Source organism: Diadema setosum, chromosome 11, assembly GCF_964275005.1.
Source record: "Diadema setosum chromosome 11, eeDiaSeto1, whole genome shotgun sequence".
Classification (NCBI taxonomy): Eukaryota; Metazoa; Echinodermata; class Echinoidea; order Diadematoida; family Diadematidae; genus Diadema; species Diadema setosum.
In genome coordinates this window covers 38,210,266-38,230,012 of record NC_092695.1, presented here as the reverse complement: position 1 = coordinate 38,230,012, position 19,747 = coordinate 38,210,266, and the positions used below count along the sequence as shown (strand labels likewise).

The 19,747-nt window shown below is 40.9% G+C and overlaps 1 protein-coding gene across 1 annotated transcript in view; it reads right to left on the bottom strand.

The window, feature by feature from the left end:
• The window catches only part of LOC140234635 (gamma-aminobutyric acid receptor subunit beta-3-like), a 76,309-nt gene that overhangs the window by 3,036 nt on the left and 53,526 nt on the right, over positions 1 to 19,747 (bottom strand). The window contains exons 5-7 of the mRNA XM_072314663.1: positions 18,499 to 18,581; positions 12,171 to 12,308; positions 3,975 to 4,127 (exon numbers count right to left, since the gene is read on the bottom strand). Coding sequence (XP_072170764.1) covers positions 3,975 to 4,127; positions 12,171 to 12,308; positions 18,499 to 18,581 — 374 coding nt within the window. The remainder of the gene's footprint in view (positions 1 to 3,974; positions 4,128 to 12,170; positions 12,309 to 18,498; positions 18,582 to 19,747) is intronic.

Below are 19,747 nucleotides of genomic sequence, written 5' to 3'. Positions count from 1 at the left end.
GATGTGTACGGTGTTTTGATAGGACTAAGCCCACAGATTCGATTATTATGATTTCAGATGAAATTTATTGGAAGAAAACAGTGCCAGGGGATTACAAAGAAAGCAAAGTCGAGAAGGGAAGGGGGAGGAGTAAGATGTTGAAGGCAAAAAAAAAAAGGTAGATGAAGAATGAGTGGGGGAATGTGTCGTGGAAAGAAGGGGAGAAACATAAGATATATGATAAGAGAAGAAAAGTATTAAGGTACACAATGGGAATGAAAATTCAATGAAAGATAGTGATATAGAATTACTGACAATAGAGACATGGAGAGATAGTTTTGCAAAAAAATGGATACGCCAGCGTGTTCAGGTCTTTTTAAGGGAAGGGGGGAGACACCAGGAGGCTGAGAAATGAAGGGGAGAAGGAAGGGGGAGAGTAGAGGAGCAGGGACAGGAGGGGAGCAGGAGGAGGCAGAGGATGAGAGACGAGTGAGGAAGAAGAGACGAATAAGGAGATGAGAATGAAAAATAAACAAGGAGGTCGAGAAAGGGTTAAGGAGGAGGAAGAGGAATTTGTGGCACGTGACGTCATTGAGGAGAAAACAAATACAGAAAAAAAAAGATGAGGAAGAGATGAGGTGGAAGAGTAATATGAAGCAGGAGAGAAACCAGTAGGATGAGTACGATAGGAGGAGGCATAGGAATGAAAGCAAATGGGGTTATCTGGAAGAAAAAAATCATTGAAGATGTGGAGAGGAGGAGAAGAAGGAAGAAGAGATGGTGGAGGCAGGGGAGGATGATGAAGATGATGATGAGACAGGTAAGGGTATGGGGGAGGAGAAAGAAACACGGAAGATGATGTGGGACGGAGAAGAAGGAAGAGGGGAAAAAGAGGGGAGCAGGATGAGGAAGGGGGAATGAAAGCAGATTAAGGTATGGAGGAGGAGGAGAAAGAGGAAGAGAAGGAAGGTGAGGGAAAGCAAGAAGAAACAAGGAGAAAGAAAGAAAAAGAAATGAGGCATAGAGGCAGATGGAGAAGGAGAAAGAAGGCGGAGGAAGAGTAGGAGAAGGGGTGGAAGAGGAAGAAAGAAGACAGAGAAGAGTAGCAGCAGCCATTCGTGTCTGACTGACAGTTTCTCAGACCGACATCTTGTCTGTCTGGGGAGGGACTCCAGACCGAGAGTCCACTTCACACTTTCGCTATCCTTACCGGTCCCTTCCTCTCTGTCTCTACCTCTCTTTCCTCTCTCCTCTGTCTGTCTGTCTGTCTGTCTATCTGTCTGCCTAACTCTCTCTTTCTTTCTCTCTCTCTCTCCCTCTGCCTTCCCTCCCTCTTGTTTTATTTTCTATTTTGTTCTTTTTTGGTAGGTCTGACATTTCGCCGGCTGACAATTGTCAACAGCGATCCGCACCGAGGAACGGTCAACAATCCGGCTCGGAACGTGCGAGAGATGCCGATATGTTCGACGGCAATCAATGATAGCTCTCCATCAGTATGGACTGTGAACGTACGGCTTCCTTAACATGAGAACATCGACCAAAAACGCTTAGAGCACACGGTAGAACACATGTTAGGTTCCGATGCCCTCTTCTCTCGCATGCATCTGGGAGCATAGTGATGCAGGGCAGCGAGACAGAGAGCAGTAACAAGGGACATCTCGAAAGAAGTGCATTCTTCATTTGCGTTTCATTTATACTGACGTCACAATGGTACAATCCATAATAGTGAGTGTCCAAATCATGCCCCTAATGTCACATCAGAATGGCCGAGTAAATAAGTTTTGGTATGAGCCATTTGGATAATATGCGCACCAAGACCAAGACAGGTAAAGGAAAACTTCATGAAACCATATCATTTTTCGTCACCAATGGCAAGGCACCTACGCAGGTGGGGAGTTAGATTATTGCGGGGTGTGTCAGTAAGTAGATTTGAGATGCATTTGAGATGCGTCTAGTCCTTGGGCCGTGTTGTGCTGCGTCAGCAGCGGCCCACCTGAGCTCAAAGATACACCCTCGTTCAATCATTCGACATTGTACGTGTGATCGGTCTCACCCGGCCCGACGGCAAGATAGATCTTTCTAGTTTTGCTGATTTCTGTTCTTTTGAAAATGATCGCCGTTTTCTCAGATCGATGTTTTGCTTGATCGAACAACTCTTCGAAGCTTTCTTTTCATATTCCCTTTCTCTTTTTCTCTGTCTCTATGTTTCCCTTTCTCTCTCTCTCTCTCTCTCCCTTTCTCTTCCTAAGCAATGACGTCTAAATTCTCAATTAGTGTTTGGAGTCTGGGAAGAATTTATCTCACGTTCCTGAACGAGAGGATATTTTCACAGCAAAGGCAACTCAGGCAGTTTGCAACGATTCCATCTAGTATACGTGTCCGCGGTGCGAATGAGTTCCTTATTGATCCTGATACAATACCCGGCTCTACGTATCACTCGAATGCTCAGTTGGTAGCTGCCCTATACGACCCTATACCCTCTCTCCAACACCTTGCTAACTTTCACCAATGTGTGGGCTGCTGAGTGAGCGAAGTTATTGAATCATTTGTTCAAACACTGAGAAGACTCGACGATAACCGGATGACACTTCTTTTCTCTCTCGGTTCGAGGATAAATCTGAGAAATTCACAACGAAAATAAGCGAATGAGCAGATGAATAAAACAGCACACACAACAGGGCCTTAAGTGGCTTCGTGATCAGCAACCATTTTTTTTTTCACTAGACCTGTAAGGTTTTGTTCGACACGTGACGCATATTAATGCCATGAGGAAGAAAGGTCCAGGTTTTAAACTGCAAATTGACAGAACGTTGCAGTATATCGTGAGAAAAGAAGCACGTGTAGGGGGAGGGGTGCTCAAACGCACATGACATTTTGCGATATCGATTTCTCTTCTTTTCTACATACATGAAATGCTCCCCGCAGCAAAGGCATCCTCAGAAAGATATAATACAGGCAGTGCGCACTTAAATGATGACTGATATTTCATTTACATATATCGGCAGAAGCTGAAGCACCACTCTTCAGAATGGATGACCAAGGGCAGTAACTTCTCGTTTTAGATATCACTCCGCTGGTTAGCGTGGGTCTCCAGGGCGCCACGAACGTCAGAAATGTGAATCATGTTGGCGGGTAATGCGTCTTGCTGTAGGCCAAGTGTGAGCATTCAACTCTCCCAGTCGATAGTACATGCATGCCTGATACCCGCACACCTGGGTACGGCTTCACTCATCAATGCAGACTCCTACCTGCGGGGCACAGCGAGTTCGATCTGACGCACATACACTGTGGAGAGCAGCAAATCACCACAGCTTAAAGTGTCCTTAACCCACTACGTACTGCTCCACCAGCAATATGCACAAAACTCGCACGGGACACCCAAAACTCTACATGCGTGTGTCTGGTGACTTTGACAGAGACACATCATACTGTAACAGCAGAAATGCACAGAAAACAAAACCCAAGAGAAAATGGCGTCTTTGAACACGAGGCGCTCCTGTTTCCTTCTTTTACATGATATATTTATGTTTTCATATCCTTGGACCGTTCAGATTTCATGCACACATCACGAACATTCGTTTGCAACCATACGTTTATCGAGACAATCACGATTACATAATAATGAATAGATGTCAATCTCTAGTACAAACCATGAGAAGGAGGGCAATATGGGTGAAAAAAAAATGATTACTTGTAAATTATCTCACTAGGCCCAAGAACATGACATTGTTGGCGAAACTGCTCATTGGCCATATCAACAATATACGTATCTTCGTTTTCTCGCCCACTTGCAGGAGAACAAAGTTTTGCAATGGAATCACTTTCTCTAGTAAAAGGAAACAGCTTATGTAGAAACAAAATAAAAAGAATAAAGAAATAAGTATAACAACTTGGATTTATTGTTCATTGGTTTGTTTGTATGTTTGTTTGTATGTTTGTTTGTTTGTTTCATGCTATATTCGTTGCTGTTGTTGTATTGAGTGATGGAGGCCCACCTAGAGATACTCTGGCTGATGTGGCTTCGTGGTTGATCCAGAATGACACCCATGATAGCATGACGAGGAGGATGGAGGGTAGATACGTTTGGAGGAAGAAAAAGCCAACATTCCGCTTGATCCTGAACGTCAAGGCCAGCCGAGGATACGAGCCTGTAAGAAAAGGATGAAATAAAATGTGACAGACTTACAAACTGTTGATTGCATTAAAATACCTTCCAATGCTCACAAAATCATCATGGTTTATAATAATTTTGATGTTTACTTGAATTATTTCATTTATTTCATTGTTGTTGTTGTTGCCCCTTCTTACGTTTTAGTCGCAACAGCTGGTATTTGAAGCACTTTGTCATATACCTGCAAATATTTATGTAATTATCATGATTTATTCTATTAGTTTAAACTTTTATCAAATTACTTTATTCCTAATGTTTTTCTTTATTTTTTCTTCGGTCTGCCAAAGTCTAATTGTCGGCCACTACGAATAAATTTGAAGATATTTGGTGGACGGGCTACGGGAAGAAAAAAACTAGTGTTGAGTATGGTGTATATACATATATGTATATAATATATACATATGTATATAAATATATACATATATATATATATATATATATATATACATATGTATATATGTATATATATGTATATATGTATATGTATATATATATATATATATATATATATATATATATATATATATATATATATATATATATATGTATGTATATATATATATATATATGTATATATATATATATATATATATATATATATATATATATATATATATATATATATTCATGCATATACTGTAGATGTATACATCTCCCGAAGCGTTACGTCTCCACCATTTCACCATCTACGAAATTGGGGTCGGTCTCCTGAATGTGCGCCATGTAACTGGAGGCGATTGAAACATTTTTTACAGAACGCATTAAAACAAAAAATTCACTGTTAAGAGAGAAAGCAAGCGATGCGAAGGGGACGAGCGAAAAAGGTGTGCACACATTTCCAGATGGGAGGGCGAATAAGACAGGAATGGCTTTGTATTTTTTTTTCTTTGCCATTATTGATTAAAACATTCTCCAGAAGATTTCGAGCTGAAAGAAAGAAATTGTCACGAAGAGGTTTTCCCCCAGGGATAACACTTATTTGTTTTTCTCTGAGTAGAGAAGAGCGAAGGTGCGCAAGAAGAAGAAGAAGAAAGAAAGAAAAAAGAAGGGAGTATGTTTAGTAGCTCCGCTCCCCAAGAAGATGAGCACATGCAGGAATTGCGGGGGATTCTGAGGCCTAGCGGTGAGAGGGGACGACGCCAAAAGAGCGGGAGGTCCCTTGTGGATTGAGAAGAAACGGTTCAATGGGTTTCTTCTCTCCCTCTCGCCTTCTCCCTCTCTCCCCTTTCTCCATTTCTTCCCTGTTTCTTTTGTTCAATCCTTATTTCTCTCGAGATTAAACTTTCAAGAAGAAAATGATCCAGGAGATTGATTGTGGTGGAGCTGAAAATGACATCAAAGGTGACCACGAGAGGCGACGGCACCGTGTTACCATGCATCTCCGTGGTGTTACCCTCATCGCTCCGAAGTTAGGAGGACGTCTGTCGCTGTGTGGTCGTGGAGGTGGTCCGTGGTGGGTGTTTACAAAGAAAATCTTTATTCATACCCATATCTATTCAATTATGCATTTATGGATATATCACTCTGCTGTCAAGGATGAGAGGTTCTTCTGCCCGACTTGTCCTTGGGATTCAGGAGCAAAGGTAGCGCAACAGCCAAACAAGTGAACCAAGAACACTAAATTGTCAATACCGCATTTTTAAGCCTATCTGCGTGCCTATTTATCTTGCAGGTACCGCACTGGCAAGTGGCGCCTATCCGAAAGTACTATCACTATAACAACGCACTGATCATAATCAGGCATGGACGAAAATAAAATGTGATCACTGACAGTCAAACTGCAAACAATTATGACGATCAGTGAGATATTAAAATAATGAAAATAATCTCGTTATTACTCCCATTCGGGTCTATGCGAACCGGACCGTCCGTCAGACACACAACATCGTTCAATTACACTTTATAGTCAAACTGATTGTCTCAGTCAGTTCGAGAGTAAAGACAACTTACTGCCCCCCCCCCTCCACCAAAAAAAAAAATGGTCAGAAGTACTGGGCACACAGACAAAACGGAACGATTCATGATGAGGGAGAGGGAAAGAACGAGAGAGAAGGAGAGAGAGAGAGAGAAAGGAGATAAAATACAAAGAGAGAGGGTGAGATAGAAAGATAGAAAGAGAAAGCAAAGAAGAGATTGGAAAACGGTGAATACAACGCAAACTCAATTTTACCGGTTGGTTCGCGTCGACACTCACACAACGTCAGGATTATTAGTTTGCTCGAAACACGCCAAGGTGTTTCTCCATCTAACAACTTGTCTACTACCATTTAGATTATACTTCACTTGGGTAGACTTTGGCGCCTGAAAGCGCGCTGACGTTTGTCTGTGTGCAAATGTATTGTGTCTGTGTTTGAGTGCGTGTGTGTGATGTGATGTTGTGTGTGTGTGTGTGTGTGTGAGATGTATCCGTGGTTTGTAAGTGCAAACAGCGTGAAAGCACTCATCCCTGTCAAGTAACTTTTCAGGTAAAGACATACATATTTCTGTATTAGTTGCAGTTGAGATGACATTTGAGATGCGGGAAGCGCTAGACAATCAGAGACACGACTACGTCTTACAAACACGAATGCATCTGTCATAGGAACATTTCATGTTCCTCCTCAAATGTTCCTCCTCCCGAAAAAGGAAAACAACGAAATCAAATAAAAAATAAGTCCAAAACGTAGTATTTGCGAAAGCCGATTGCATTACTGCCCAAAAGACTCTCAGCGTGCTAGTGTATTCAAATTACAATATGGTTTCTATTTTTCTTCCTTTCGGAAATTATGTTTCTATGAAGTTTTGTGGAAGAAAATGGAGCGTGAATGAAACCAAGCAAACATTGTCACATGTTTTCTTTTTTAATTATTTTGTCTACTACACTTGTCAGAATAGATGATCGTTGTAGTATCAATGCATGATTTCTGGAATGCAACGCAATAGACACCAGAGTCTTCGAAATATTGGACAGGTGACATTCTTTTTAGCGAATTGTCGTGAGTTGAATGAGAAAACATCACTTCCACATACGAGTACTTTGCTCGAGAGCGGAGAACCTCTTACACTGTGTCTGTATTCAAAGCTATAAATAGCGTAGCTACATGAGAGTATTGCGTATGTTGTGTTTCAAAGTAAGTTTCAAAGTTTTTTAAGTAACAACAAAACTTAATTTCTCCTCTCGCCTCGAGCGCCAGCGTCCCCAGTCTCAATCCGTCCTCTTCTACAACTTGGGCCGGACAGGACAAACCCTCTTTGCACAAGTAATGCATATTCATGACAGGTAATAGTAGTAGCAGCAGCAGTAAATGTAGTAGTAGTAGTAGTAGTAGTAGTAGTAGTAGTAGTAGTAGTAGTAGTAGTAGTAGTAGTAGTAGTAGTAGTAGTAGTAGTACAGTGTAGTAGTAGTAGTAGTAGTAGTAGTAGTAGTAGTAGTAGTAGTAGTAGTAGTAGTAGTAGTAGTAGTAGTAGTAGTAGTAGTAGTTGTAGTAATAGAGTAGTAGTAGTAGTTGTTGTAGTAATAGTAGTAGTAGTAGTAGTAGTAGTAGTAGTAGTAGTAGTAGTAGTAGTAGTAGTAGTAGCAGCAGCAGCAGTAGTAGCAGAAATAATAGCAGCTGTAAAAGATATTCCTGAAAGGGATTTTGTTTTTATTTATTTATTTTTTTACGGGGGGTTTGCGGGTCAACAGTAATCCCCCTCACACCCGGCTAAGACGGTAAAAATCTACGAACGTAACCCTCGGAAACTATAGGTGTTGTGATTTTCTCTTTTTTTCCTGATTTTTGTCCCTACGGACCAAAAGAGTGGGTGGTGGGGGGGGGGGGCGCTGTCTCTAGCTCCCCCATCCCCGCCTCGCGACCTTCTGTAGTCTACAGAATAATAAAAACAGCTGCGTAACGTCCAACATTGTGCTGGTAAAACTTAGATTATATCAATTCCAAATATTTTTGCCTCAGATGAATAGATTCCACGAGTGATAGTGTTTATCTTTGATCAAATTAAATGATGCATTTTTGAAATGTAGTTTAGTATACTATCAGAGTAGTATATGTGACCCTGCATCACAAAACCAACAAAAAGTCGCCAGACATGGATTTTTCGTTAAGGGCAGATTCTAAAAGAGCAGACTCTAAACTTTAAAATGATGTATAACTCACTCAAATGGACTCCCCTAACCTATCTAAGTACTGGGAAGAAAGCACACACTCTGAAAAAGTGTGAATTGAGAAAAGAGGCTCTGAAGTACAGGGTCTATTCAAGCGTTCAATCTTTACCAAGCCGTGCCAGCTGTGTGATGACAGGGACAAAACACAGGATGTAAGCCACCGGAGCAGCAACAATGAAAAAATTATCAGATTAAGCTGAAATTGATAATGCTTTTTTTTTACCACATTCTGTCCATGATTAATCCGAACTTTCAAAGCAGTAGCATTATTCATTCAAAAGTTATTAGACTTGAAAGTGAAGAGTGTGCAAAGGATTTCAAGAAATGAAAAGGGGCCTCAAAGACATGCCTGATCATTCCACTCTACCCTCAAAAAAAGGTTGTAGAAAAACTCCTGGAAACACACTTTCCCATTCATCTTATGTTCCCAAACTAAGGTACAATGTAGAAGAAAGATGGCTCTTTCAGATTCGGTTTACCCATTTCACCTTTTTTGAGTCCTCACGTAAAATACAGGGTTGTGACTTTTTGTTTGTTTTGTGATGCACAGTCACATATGGTGTGTACGTGTGTGTGTGTGTGTGTGTGTGCCAGTCTCTGTGTGTGAAAACAACATAAGAGTGTGTTCTTAATCCACTGACAATAGAAATGGTAGAAATTGTTCATTTCACTAACTTGTCTCCACCGTATGTTTAATTTTTAAGAGAAAGCGTCGATGCATGCAGCGTGTGTATGTGTGCGTGTGTGTAAGTGTATGTGTGTATGTGTGTGTGCGTTTGCGTGCGTGTATGTGTGTTAGAAGGAGAGAGAAAGAGAGAGAGAGAGAGAGAGAGAGATAGAGATGGACATTTATCTGAGAAGTGACCAGTAAAAAGATATAGAGAGAACAAAAACAAATTCTTTTCATATAGTTCTGAATTATATAGGTAAATCGTCACCCAAAGTCAAAAGGTCGTTCGCGCTTTTGAAAAAAAAAATAAACAAAACACATGATGGTATCAGAAAAAAAGAAAACCGTGTGGGTGTAGCGGAAGTCCAAAGGATGAATCCCGAAGGGGCATGAAAACAAAATGTAAAGGGTATTGAAGAGATTTCGTCATTCTACTCCACGATCGAATCCGTCCAATCCCCCGGGGATGGACGACTCGACAAAGCTATGTCCAGGGGCTTAGGGTTAAAACTCCTTACTACATCTTCAAGATTGTGTTTCGCTTCGAGGGGGTCAAGCCGATGTATGGCGGAGACTGGACTAAAGCAACCGTAAAGCTGGTTTAAATCATTGGTGTCTATCCAGAGGCCAGATCGAGAGGGCGAAAAAAAAACCCCAATGTGATTAGCCAGCACTTATGAAGCGTCTTCAAAGAAACAAGTTGATATGGAAGAAAACTCGGCAGTAGACCCAGCAGCTAATATTTCACTCGAAAATGAAGGGCAACGTTAAGACTTGAAAAAAGATGCAAAGTTATTCAAATGAGAGTGATATCTTATTTCCACCCCCTTTTTTTTCTCATGCCTTGGCTTCTCCTAGAAGTGTTCGTCAGTGGCAGTCACTAAACTGTCAGGCTCGAATTCACGAAGGTGGTACAAATGAAACCTTGGTTTAAACCGTGGACAAAAACCATGGAACGCCAAGTGTCGCACGGAATATTTCGCTACGAAATTGATCATTTCGTTGACAAAATGACCGTTTCGTTAACGAAATTATCACTTCGTGGACGAAATGTTCATTTAGTTACAAAATGTTGTTACTTTGTTACCAAATGATCATTTCATCGACGAAATGGCTAATTTCGTAACGAAATATTCCATGCGACACCTGGCGCTCCATGGTTTTTGTCCATGGTTGAAACCATGGTTTCATTTGTACCACCTTCGTGAATTCGGACCTCAGAGTTTAAAAGCAGAGAGATGTAACAGGAGCCCAGTCTGTCTCCCTCATCGTCGAGTGCTGTACTTGGTCCCTAGTTTGGGGCGTGGCTTCTCCAACTTTGCAACCCATTAAAGTTCAAAGATACGAATCTTCTTGTCAAACATGCATCCTCAAAGGACTCGCCTGCACTTGCAGCTATTAATCATCAAGGATACGCGAGAAACGCCGTCTTCCCAGACACAACTGATTAGCTTATGATCCGTAGACAGTCAGTGACAGCATGTTATGGAGAAGGGTTTAGGCATTGAGCCATGCTGCACGACATACTACGCCTGTTTGAGCAATCTAATAAACTTGCCGTTTAGAGCCGCAATATCTCATTGAATAGAGTCAACAAACAGGGATACTGATCCCACATTGATTGGTTATTTCTACCGTTTGAGGTACACTGCCCCCATCGAATGTGGCTTGGACTTGGACCCCTACCGTCCAAGCCATATCAAATCCACCCATCTCTCCTCAACGTCTGTGCTTTTCTCAGCCTAAGAATGACGTCACCATGACGCCCATTGACCGGAGGAGCAAGGCGTCATGCGCCCTCACAGGTGAACTCCAACGGCCGCCTTCGCCTCACCACTTAACGAAATTGAAATACGACATGGCGGGTAAATAGTCTTGACAACTTCGTCGACTCAGACGGTCTGTCAGAGACGTGGTTTCCTTCGCAATCAGAGTATCACCAAGGGAGCAAAAGGCTACAGAAAAAAAAAAAATATCTTGGCCATGCATACATTTGGGGAAGGTAAAGGAATTTCATCTACAGAGGAAACGCAAAGGGTGCTACCATGTGTACATGACCAGGACTACAACTATATGATACATGTACGACACTTCAAAACAGAGTGGCATTACGCAATTACAGTGTCAACGACTAAAACATAGGTTGGTCTTCATACTTTATGGTGATATACGATAAACTAAACCGTCATTCGGTATAAGCATGATAAGTACTACACAAACTAATCAAACAGTTAAAGGCAAAGCAGACTGAGTAAATTCGATTCCTCCCATGTTTTGCGTGACGAGAATCTGTCATGACCCGTCTGGAATCGTTGTCCACCAACCTTCGTCGAGAAGACATATTCATTATGATTGGAAATGGGAATTTCTTTACATAATAAATTTGTTTCGACATTATTGTTATTGGACGTAAAAGTTGCAGAATTTCGTAAATAGATATCTCTGACCGATTTCTTGTAAAAACATTATTTTATTATGTTCCTTTTAGTTAAACTTGTGGCCTTGTGACAAAACAGTGGCTGGAATTCTTAAAGGAAAGGTAAACCCAAAGAGCAATGTGGATTGAGTGAAAGCAGCAACATTAGTAGAACACATCAGTGAAAGTTTGAGAAAAATCGGACAATCGATGCAAAAGTTATGAATTTTTAAAGTTTTGGTGTTGGAACCGCTGGATGAGGAGACTACTAGAGGATATGACGTATGAGTGGACAACAATACAAAGAAAATATAAAGGATATTCTACAAAAATTCACTTTTCTAGAATTATGAAAGAGCAGTGGACCAACCGCTTTCAGAAAGCAGGGGGAATATCTGCTTCCCTTAACATATGTCAATTTCAAGTTGATGGAATTTGTAATTTTCATGAAAAATTGATTTTTTTAAAGTATTTTCTTTATATTTTCTTGATATTGTAGTCCACTCATACGTCATAACCTCTAGTAGTCTCCTCATCCAGCGGTTCCAACATCAAAACTTTAAAAATTCATAACTTTTGCATCGATTGTCCGATTTTCTTCAAACTTTCACTGATGTGTTCTACTAATGTTGCTGCTTTCACTCAATCCACATTGTTCTTGGGGTTTATCTTCCCTTTAAAAGGAGTTTAAATCTAGTCAATAGACTTAGCGCGCACGCCAAAAAAAAAAATGCACGGACTAAATTAAACCATGTAATGAATTGAAATTACGCTTGTGAATTCTTGACCATACCTGTTGAAAAATTTTGCATTTTTACGACGAGTTTGTAGTCGACCAGGGTGAACTGTGCCATTTCGATGTTCTCTACACCCTCCAGGGAATCGTCGCCATATTGCCATACGAAATTCACATCTGTCGTCGTGTAACCATCTGGTGAAATGAAACACAATATTTATATTTAACAATGAGACATGAATGATAGTGGATATCAGTTCAAAATCAAAGTGCTCGGGTCTTTGATATTAGCCAGTTAAATTGTAGGAAGTTGACCATGGAAATCAACTTTACTGTATTTGAAAAAATTTGCCGAAGAAAGACTGTCGGATGATCAAACTCCAGTTATGATTTCAGTGTGGCATGTAAAAGAAGTTTCTTTTTTCCCCCTCAATTTAAGAAGACTAAATGACACGTTTCAAGTCAAGTGTAAATGTAGCGTTTTAGTGGTAGCACTGCTCTTTCAGAGTTGCGTCGATAGCACACAACAAATTTGCAATGCAAATAAAGAAGGATATTTTACATATGGATCGTGTGTCCCTAAAACGATCGAGAGACAGTTTGGTTGTGCGTTCGACATACATTCATCCGATTTTCTTTTCTCTTCATGTCAAATCACTCTATTTGTCTAAAACAGAGACGTTCCATTTCATAAATCTATAACCCATTTCATGGTTATTAAATTCAGCACAGACAAGTCTGATAAAAGGTATGCATACGAGGGGGATAGATCATAAAAAGGCACATCAAACAGAGAGAGAAAGTCATTCTATAGAAATATACGAAGGAGGAATGAACATTCTTGTGCAGTACAGAGAAGAACAAAATAAAAATGAAAATGAAAGAGTAGCTTTGATTTAACTTATGCTAAATTAATTATACTTTTGCCATAAAATAATATCTGGTTTGAAAATACCTTATGGCAAAGACCAGTACCTTCAAAGTTTTGGATTTGTTGGCGTAGTCTTGTTTTTCTTCAAAGGGAGGGGAAAGGACACACACACACACACACACACACACACACACACACACACACACACACACACACACACATACAAACAGAGAGAGAGAGAAAGATAGATACAGAGTCAGTCGGATGTGATACAAAAATGAATAATTCTTCTTTGACCAACATATGCCAAAACTAACTTTTAGTATACGTGGTTGATGACGCCATCTTTTGGTGAAAACGGAAATCGGTGTATGTGGTTGTGTTATGTTTGTTTGTTTGTGTGTGTGTATGTGTGTGTGTGTGTGTGTGTGTGTGTGTGTGTGTGTGTGTGTGTGTACTGTTCTATCTCATAATACGTGCTGTGTGTGTGGGAGGGGGGGGGGGAGTATGGTTTCCCTTCCAGCGACCAGTTCGTAAACGTAATGAATTTTCACATCCTATATAATTGATTATAAAGAAGATGTAATACTGTTGACAAATTAATGTGATTCACTTAAAATTGCAACTGACTGAATAGGGAGTCTGCTGAAGAGTACAGCCATAGGTGTAACCAGGTGGATAGACTCTGGCAAGTAGGCGAGAGCAATAAGTCATGGGAAAATGAATTTTGACGTTGTTTTAATGAATGTGTTGAGTGTTTTATCACTCATATATTAGTTGTTGTTGCTTTTCCGAACGTCGTGTTGGAATTAGCTTTACATGTGACGTGCAGTTGATGAACTGTCATTGTCGATGAATATTATTGGGGACAATAGATGAGGATCCATCGACCATCAATAATCCAGGGTATTACACTATTTGTCTGGCTGGGCCATTTGCGCACATTATTCAAGAGTGTCAGGTGATTGGCACCTTACGCAGCACGGATCACACGTCGAACCGCAACTCACGGTGGTTCTAAGCCACAACTTCGCGGTAGACCGACTTCCGCTCGTTGCTGGGCAACGGCGCATATCCACCAATATCGAGAGCTCGCGTCGACTCTGCATCGCATGTTGATAATATCTTGAAGCAACATCTCAAATTGGGCCAGTCTACTGATGCATCCAGTCAGCTTTAGTTACCGGGCAGAAACAATTGAGTATTACTGGAAATTCACCTGTGAGCAATTGCCACGGGTTATGGTGTACGTATATTTTGTCTTGTTTAACAGGTGCCGCTTTATTAAAGCCCAGTAGAGCGACCTTGGTATTATGTCCCAAGACACGAGTCAAGAGTGAGACATCGAGACTTGCACACGGCTCAGCAGGTGCAAGCTTACACCAGGAGAGATAAGAAGAGGAGTCCGGGATGGCTCTCTATCACGAACTGCGGACCAGGTGGTGCAGAAATTAAAACCGATCTGTCAATGACCCTGGTTCATTAGTTATACATGGTGCAAGGAAGGGGGTGGGGGGATTGGTAGGACAGGTGGATGTAGTTGATGAAAACTATTTCAATCAACTATTTGCAATCTCATTGATGTGTGATTTTCAAATCTCCGGTATTTTATAATAAGACATTTCAAACGATCCACCATAGTGTGTATAATTATGATATGAGCATCAATGTGCGTGTGTGTGTGTGTGTATGTGTGTGTATGTGCGTGCGTGCGTGCGTTAGCGCATGTACTGCTTTGCTGGGGGCTTCAACGTATCGCACCCAAATAACTTTACTTTAAAGTTAAATAGAAGTTAAATATCACTTACAGGTGTCACATGACCCTCCACGTCCATGACGTCTGAATAATTAATTCCGTTTTCAAGTGAAGTTGCAATAAAGAGGCAATATTCACGTTGATGGCTTATAGACCTGTTGGGCTTTATTCAGCAATAACTCAGGAAGGGGGTGGGGTTCTTCAGTATATCTAAAAATAGTTGATTTATGCATTGACGTAGCAATGTGCCTGACTGAATCATCTTTTCTTACCATTTTGGAAGCCTCTCAGTTATGGCCGACACTATAGTGACATTGCTTTAAAACCAAATATGTCTAAAGTTGCTAAACAAAGAAAAGATTCCGGATGAAAGACTCGTTCTGTCCCCTTGATGGAAAGCGTGGGTTTGTACGCATTGTAAGCCGCTCGAGCTTTATCGAGTGATTTTGATCAATTTCATATTTCATCTCCACTTCTGCAAACCCCAGTCCAGGGTTGAATGTACATAATATCATTAGTCCTGTGGCCTCGAGAAAGAAAACACGAGACGTTTACTTTCAGAAGCACACGGTGAAATCGCTTTTTTCCCCTCTCAACCCCCCCCCCTTCCCTTTTGCAATACCTCTATGGCAAACGACTCCTTTGTAATGACAAGCCCATGACTGCGACGTGGACTGTGTTTTCCGAACGTGTATTTGGGACTAATCAAGCTTCTGCACCCCCACGACTCTCTCACCAAAGGAGGCCATGATACGTGTTGTGTCGGCAAACATTGGCTGAAAAGTTGCATATTAACGGTCCAGCGCTGACACTCGGTCCCATGCAATCTCCCCTGGATCGCTGTGATATCCACACATCACGGGGAGGGCAGGAGGCAGGAGGTAGGATTGGAGGGAGGGAGGGAACATGGAAAGAGAAGAAAAAATTCTGGAAATGAATTGACGGACATGGGAAGAGGGAGAGAGGAAATGTAGATGGAGAGAAAGAAAGATTGGAAGGAAAACGAAGATGACAGATTAAAGGAACCAGGGATTTTATGTATGTATTTACTCAAGTACAGATTGAATGAAATTGATGTAGATGAACGGAGATGGGTGAAGGTTGCACGGAAAGGCAGCTCGCGAACATACATGGTTGGAACTGGGAATGTCTCCTCAGATTTTGAATGATTTATTTCTCACTGCAGCTTGACTGTACAAATAGGGCTAAAGAATTTACCACTTTCATAAGCCTCAAGAAGATTGACATGCTACCGTTCACTGATGTTATTTCTCCAACCTGTCGCGAAACAACTTAAAAAAAAAAAAACTCCAAGATAGATTCATTATTGAATGATTTAGATTCAAAACAGTGTTATGAATCAAAGTGATTCGTAAAATAAGATGTAAACGGTAACGTGCATAAAGTAGAAAAAGAAGTGAAACAGCGTGAAACAAGCCACAAACACTGGAGTAGAGAATAAAAAGATAGAAAGAGAGGGAGACAGAAAAGGAACGAGAGAACATGATTGATAGTCATTGTCTTTCTTTCCATCGTAAGCACGTAAGTGCGAAAAGTTCATATTGCACTGATGATATTGTTGAAAAGGTTATACCACGCCCCCTTTCTTCTTGTTTTTGTTTTGTTTTGTTTTTTTAGAGAGAGACTAATTATATTCCTGCAAAGAGTAGTGCCCGTCCCTTAATATTTCTTCTCGCCAACCCAATGGCGTACAGCGCGGGGTCATTGTCAAAGGTTAACATCTTGATAAGATACACTGCAACGCGACTGGCATCCCGTTATAATACCAGCGCGGAGGAATGCGCGTAGAATATAGCATAAACCGCGAAATCAACGGATGGATAGAGAAAAGTCCATCCAGCCCGCTAGCCGCTTTGCCGGAGAGCCCTAATGTGAAAGTAGTATTTGTTATGGCGGCACGTCGATTGTTGACGTCGGATGTATACAAGTCAAACACATTTCAAAGGCTCGCGGGCGAACGTTTTCTATACGAGCGGGAATGATTATTCTCAATGGGCTGACCACGTTGGAGGAAGTTTCCAAGATAAGAGGGTGGCGGATGAGGAGGAGGAAAAGATTAAAGACGAGGAGAAATTCGAAGTGAGATGAAGGATTGGCAACGGAGGGAGACATTGATGATCTAACACAGAGAAAACGAGACATGTGAGATCTCATCTACTATTTCTGTAACATCCGCTAGAAATATCAATGGTGATACTTGATGAGGTAAATCCCTCATGCAGCTTCAAGAAGCCACACTGGGATGAACTGCACATGTGACGTGGGAAGGTGTACGGTGATGATCTCTATTCACAATAAAACAGTGTGCCCTGTGCGAGTGAAATCTGGATGCAGCTTTATAAGTCTTCTTTATCCAGGGTAGCTTCTTCAGTGTTGCCACTGCTCTACCAGAGGGCCCTGCTATTATTATTACCCTAATAGCGTTGCCAGCTATATGTACCCATTTATACACCTGGGTTGAGAGGGACATTGTAGGTAAAAACATCTTGTCCAAGGACGTAAGCACTGGGTGTGAATCGAACTCGAGTGCTTCGTTTGGGAGTCGGGAGTCTTATCCACTCTGCCATAGCGCCTCCTCCCATTTAAAGAATAAGAGATCCAGTCGAAGACTGCCATGGGTGTAAAGTTGTAATAGTGGGGAGAGCTGCTTCACTGAACAACTGGATGTTGTCAGGGTGGTAGCATGCATGACCAATTTGACTAAGTAGGAGGTACCAGATCCAAACTGTCTTGGGATATCGATATTGATGGTGATATCAAAATGCGATGACGTAGTTATGTCCGGATTTCATCTAACCCATCGAATCCCCCAGACCACACTTCGTCGATTCGATGCTGTATCTCTTTGGGATGGTTTTTACTTGTCATTGCTAGTCTTTCATGAGGAATGACTATTTTTGCTTCATCCTTTGAGCGATCTCTTGTCTTGATTGCTAGATCTATAGCTGCTCCTTAAATCGGCAAAACATTGTAGAAAATTAAAGTTCCCGTTTTTCTCTCTAATGACCAAAGTTTTGCAAATTTCTTTCCTGATAGTGTGCAGTTCTAACTAATCTAGCCCCATAGGATATAGTAAGATTGCTATTTTCCATAATTGAAGTTATTTTCCGAACGCTCACGAAGTATACATGCATTGTTCCTCGTAATTATTGTACATATGTTGTTGTATATAATTTATTTCGTATACTACATGAATCTTTTGTATAAACGTTTGGACAATATCATTTCATGACATGTATACTTTGTATTATGTATTATGTTTTGATTTTCGTTGATTGGAAATAAACTATGATTGAATTGAATTGAATTGAAAAGAACGTGATGCTGATGATAATGGTCATCTGATCTTTTTTTTTTTTTTTTGGGGGGGGGGGGGGAGGGTGTCATTCTGGTGTTTAAGGTGTAATGAACTTGTCACAATACTGTGTCAGTATTAACGAATCGTAAGTTCAGATAATTACTGCTAATTCTAGTTTCATTTATAACAATGAATTCTGTATTTATTTTAATGTTGTTTAAAAATGCACAAATATAATTGCTCAACACAAAGAATTAGCCCTTTCATTTGGTTTCATCTTTATAATAACGGAACACATACAAACATAATACACGTAAACACAAATACAATGTACATATTACAAACAAGTGACGATATAGACCCACTCGCTCACCACACACGCACAAGAGCGCGTATGCATGCCTGCTCGCACGCACAATCACAGCAATAGTTTACTTACAACTTTCAATTTCTAATGTACAGTTCTGTTCGTCCATCGGGTAGTGTAGAAGATCCATCATACACGATGCGACCGTCGTTATCCTGGTGAAAAAAAAAAAGAAAAGCTAGGAAATCAAGGAAATCCTAGTCAAATTCCTCAATATGAATCCAAGGAGAAAGGAAAATGTATGATCTCCTCTACATGCCGTTAATGTATCACATAATGATAGTTGCTGCTAATAAATCTATATTATCTGGATTCCCAAAATATTGATCTTGTTAGAGTTGCCACCACTTAAGCAGCAATATCTTAGATTTCTTTCTCATTTTGAAGGTGACAGAGTCTCACACATTAACTACAAACAAGAAATTAAGTAACATAGATACCACTTTTGAATTTTTCCCCTTTGAGGTGCACTTTGAAGAAATCGAAATACCATTGTACCGTGTATAAAGTAATAGCACGAATGCAACGAGAAAATCCCTGAGGAATGAACATCGTATTGTGTTTGACATGTTTTATTCAGCTATATACACAGAACCCCTCACAATATCCACAACCACGAAAACGTACCTTTTCTAACATCGATCGGGTTTCATTTCGCGCAGAGTTCGCATTTCAGCGCGTTTTATTTTCTTTTATAGCAAAGAGACTTCAGTCAGACATATAAGATATAATAGTAAAAGTTTCCATTGCCTCTCTTCTTGCATTTTGTATTCATCAGCCACTTCATTCCATTTCCACGTTTTACGGCCAAAAGCTGAGCGGTGAAACCGAGAAAGGGAAAGCATATAAAGACTCCCATGAAACCAAACTTGTTTCGTTTACTCAACATGTCTTCCGTAAAGCGCAAAGTATTCCTTCTGCTGAAATTGACTTACACCACATAGGACCCACGTTGCGCCAAGGAGTATGTACGGGACATGGCGAAGTGGACGTGACACACAAAAGTGTCCGAGTTCTTCGCGAAAGCGCGATTTTTTTTTTTCCTTTCTCCCTCCTCTTTAATGCCAGGGTGCTTGTTCGACGGGTTCGTCCGTTCCCATGGGAACGCTGGGAAAATATTTGAAGAATCATCCGAAAAACATTTATAGAGACTAAGATTTCGGGGTGGTTTAAAGTACAGACACCTGTAAATCAGACAAGTCTCCAGTCCTACCTTCTCTCGCCTCATGTTTCCCTTTCTCTCCCTCTCTAACTTCCTCCCCTCCCCCTCCCCTCCCTCCGTCTTTCCCCCTCCCTCTCATCACTTTCCTGTCTCCCTAAA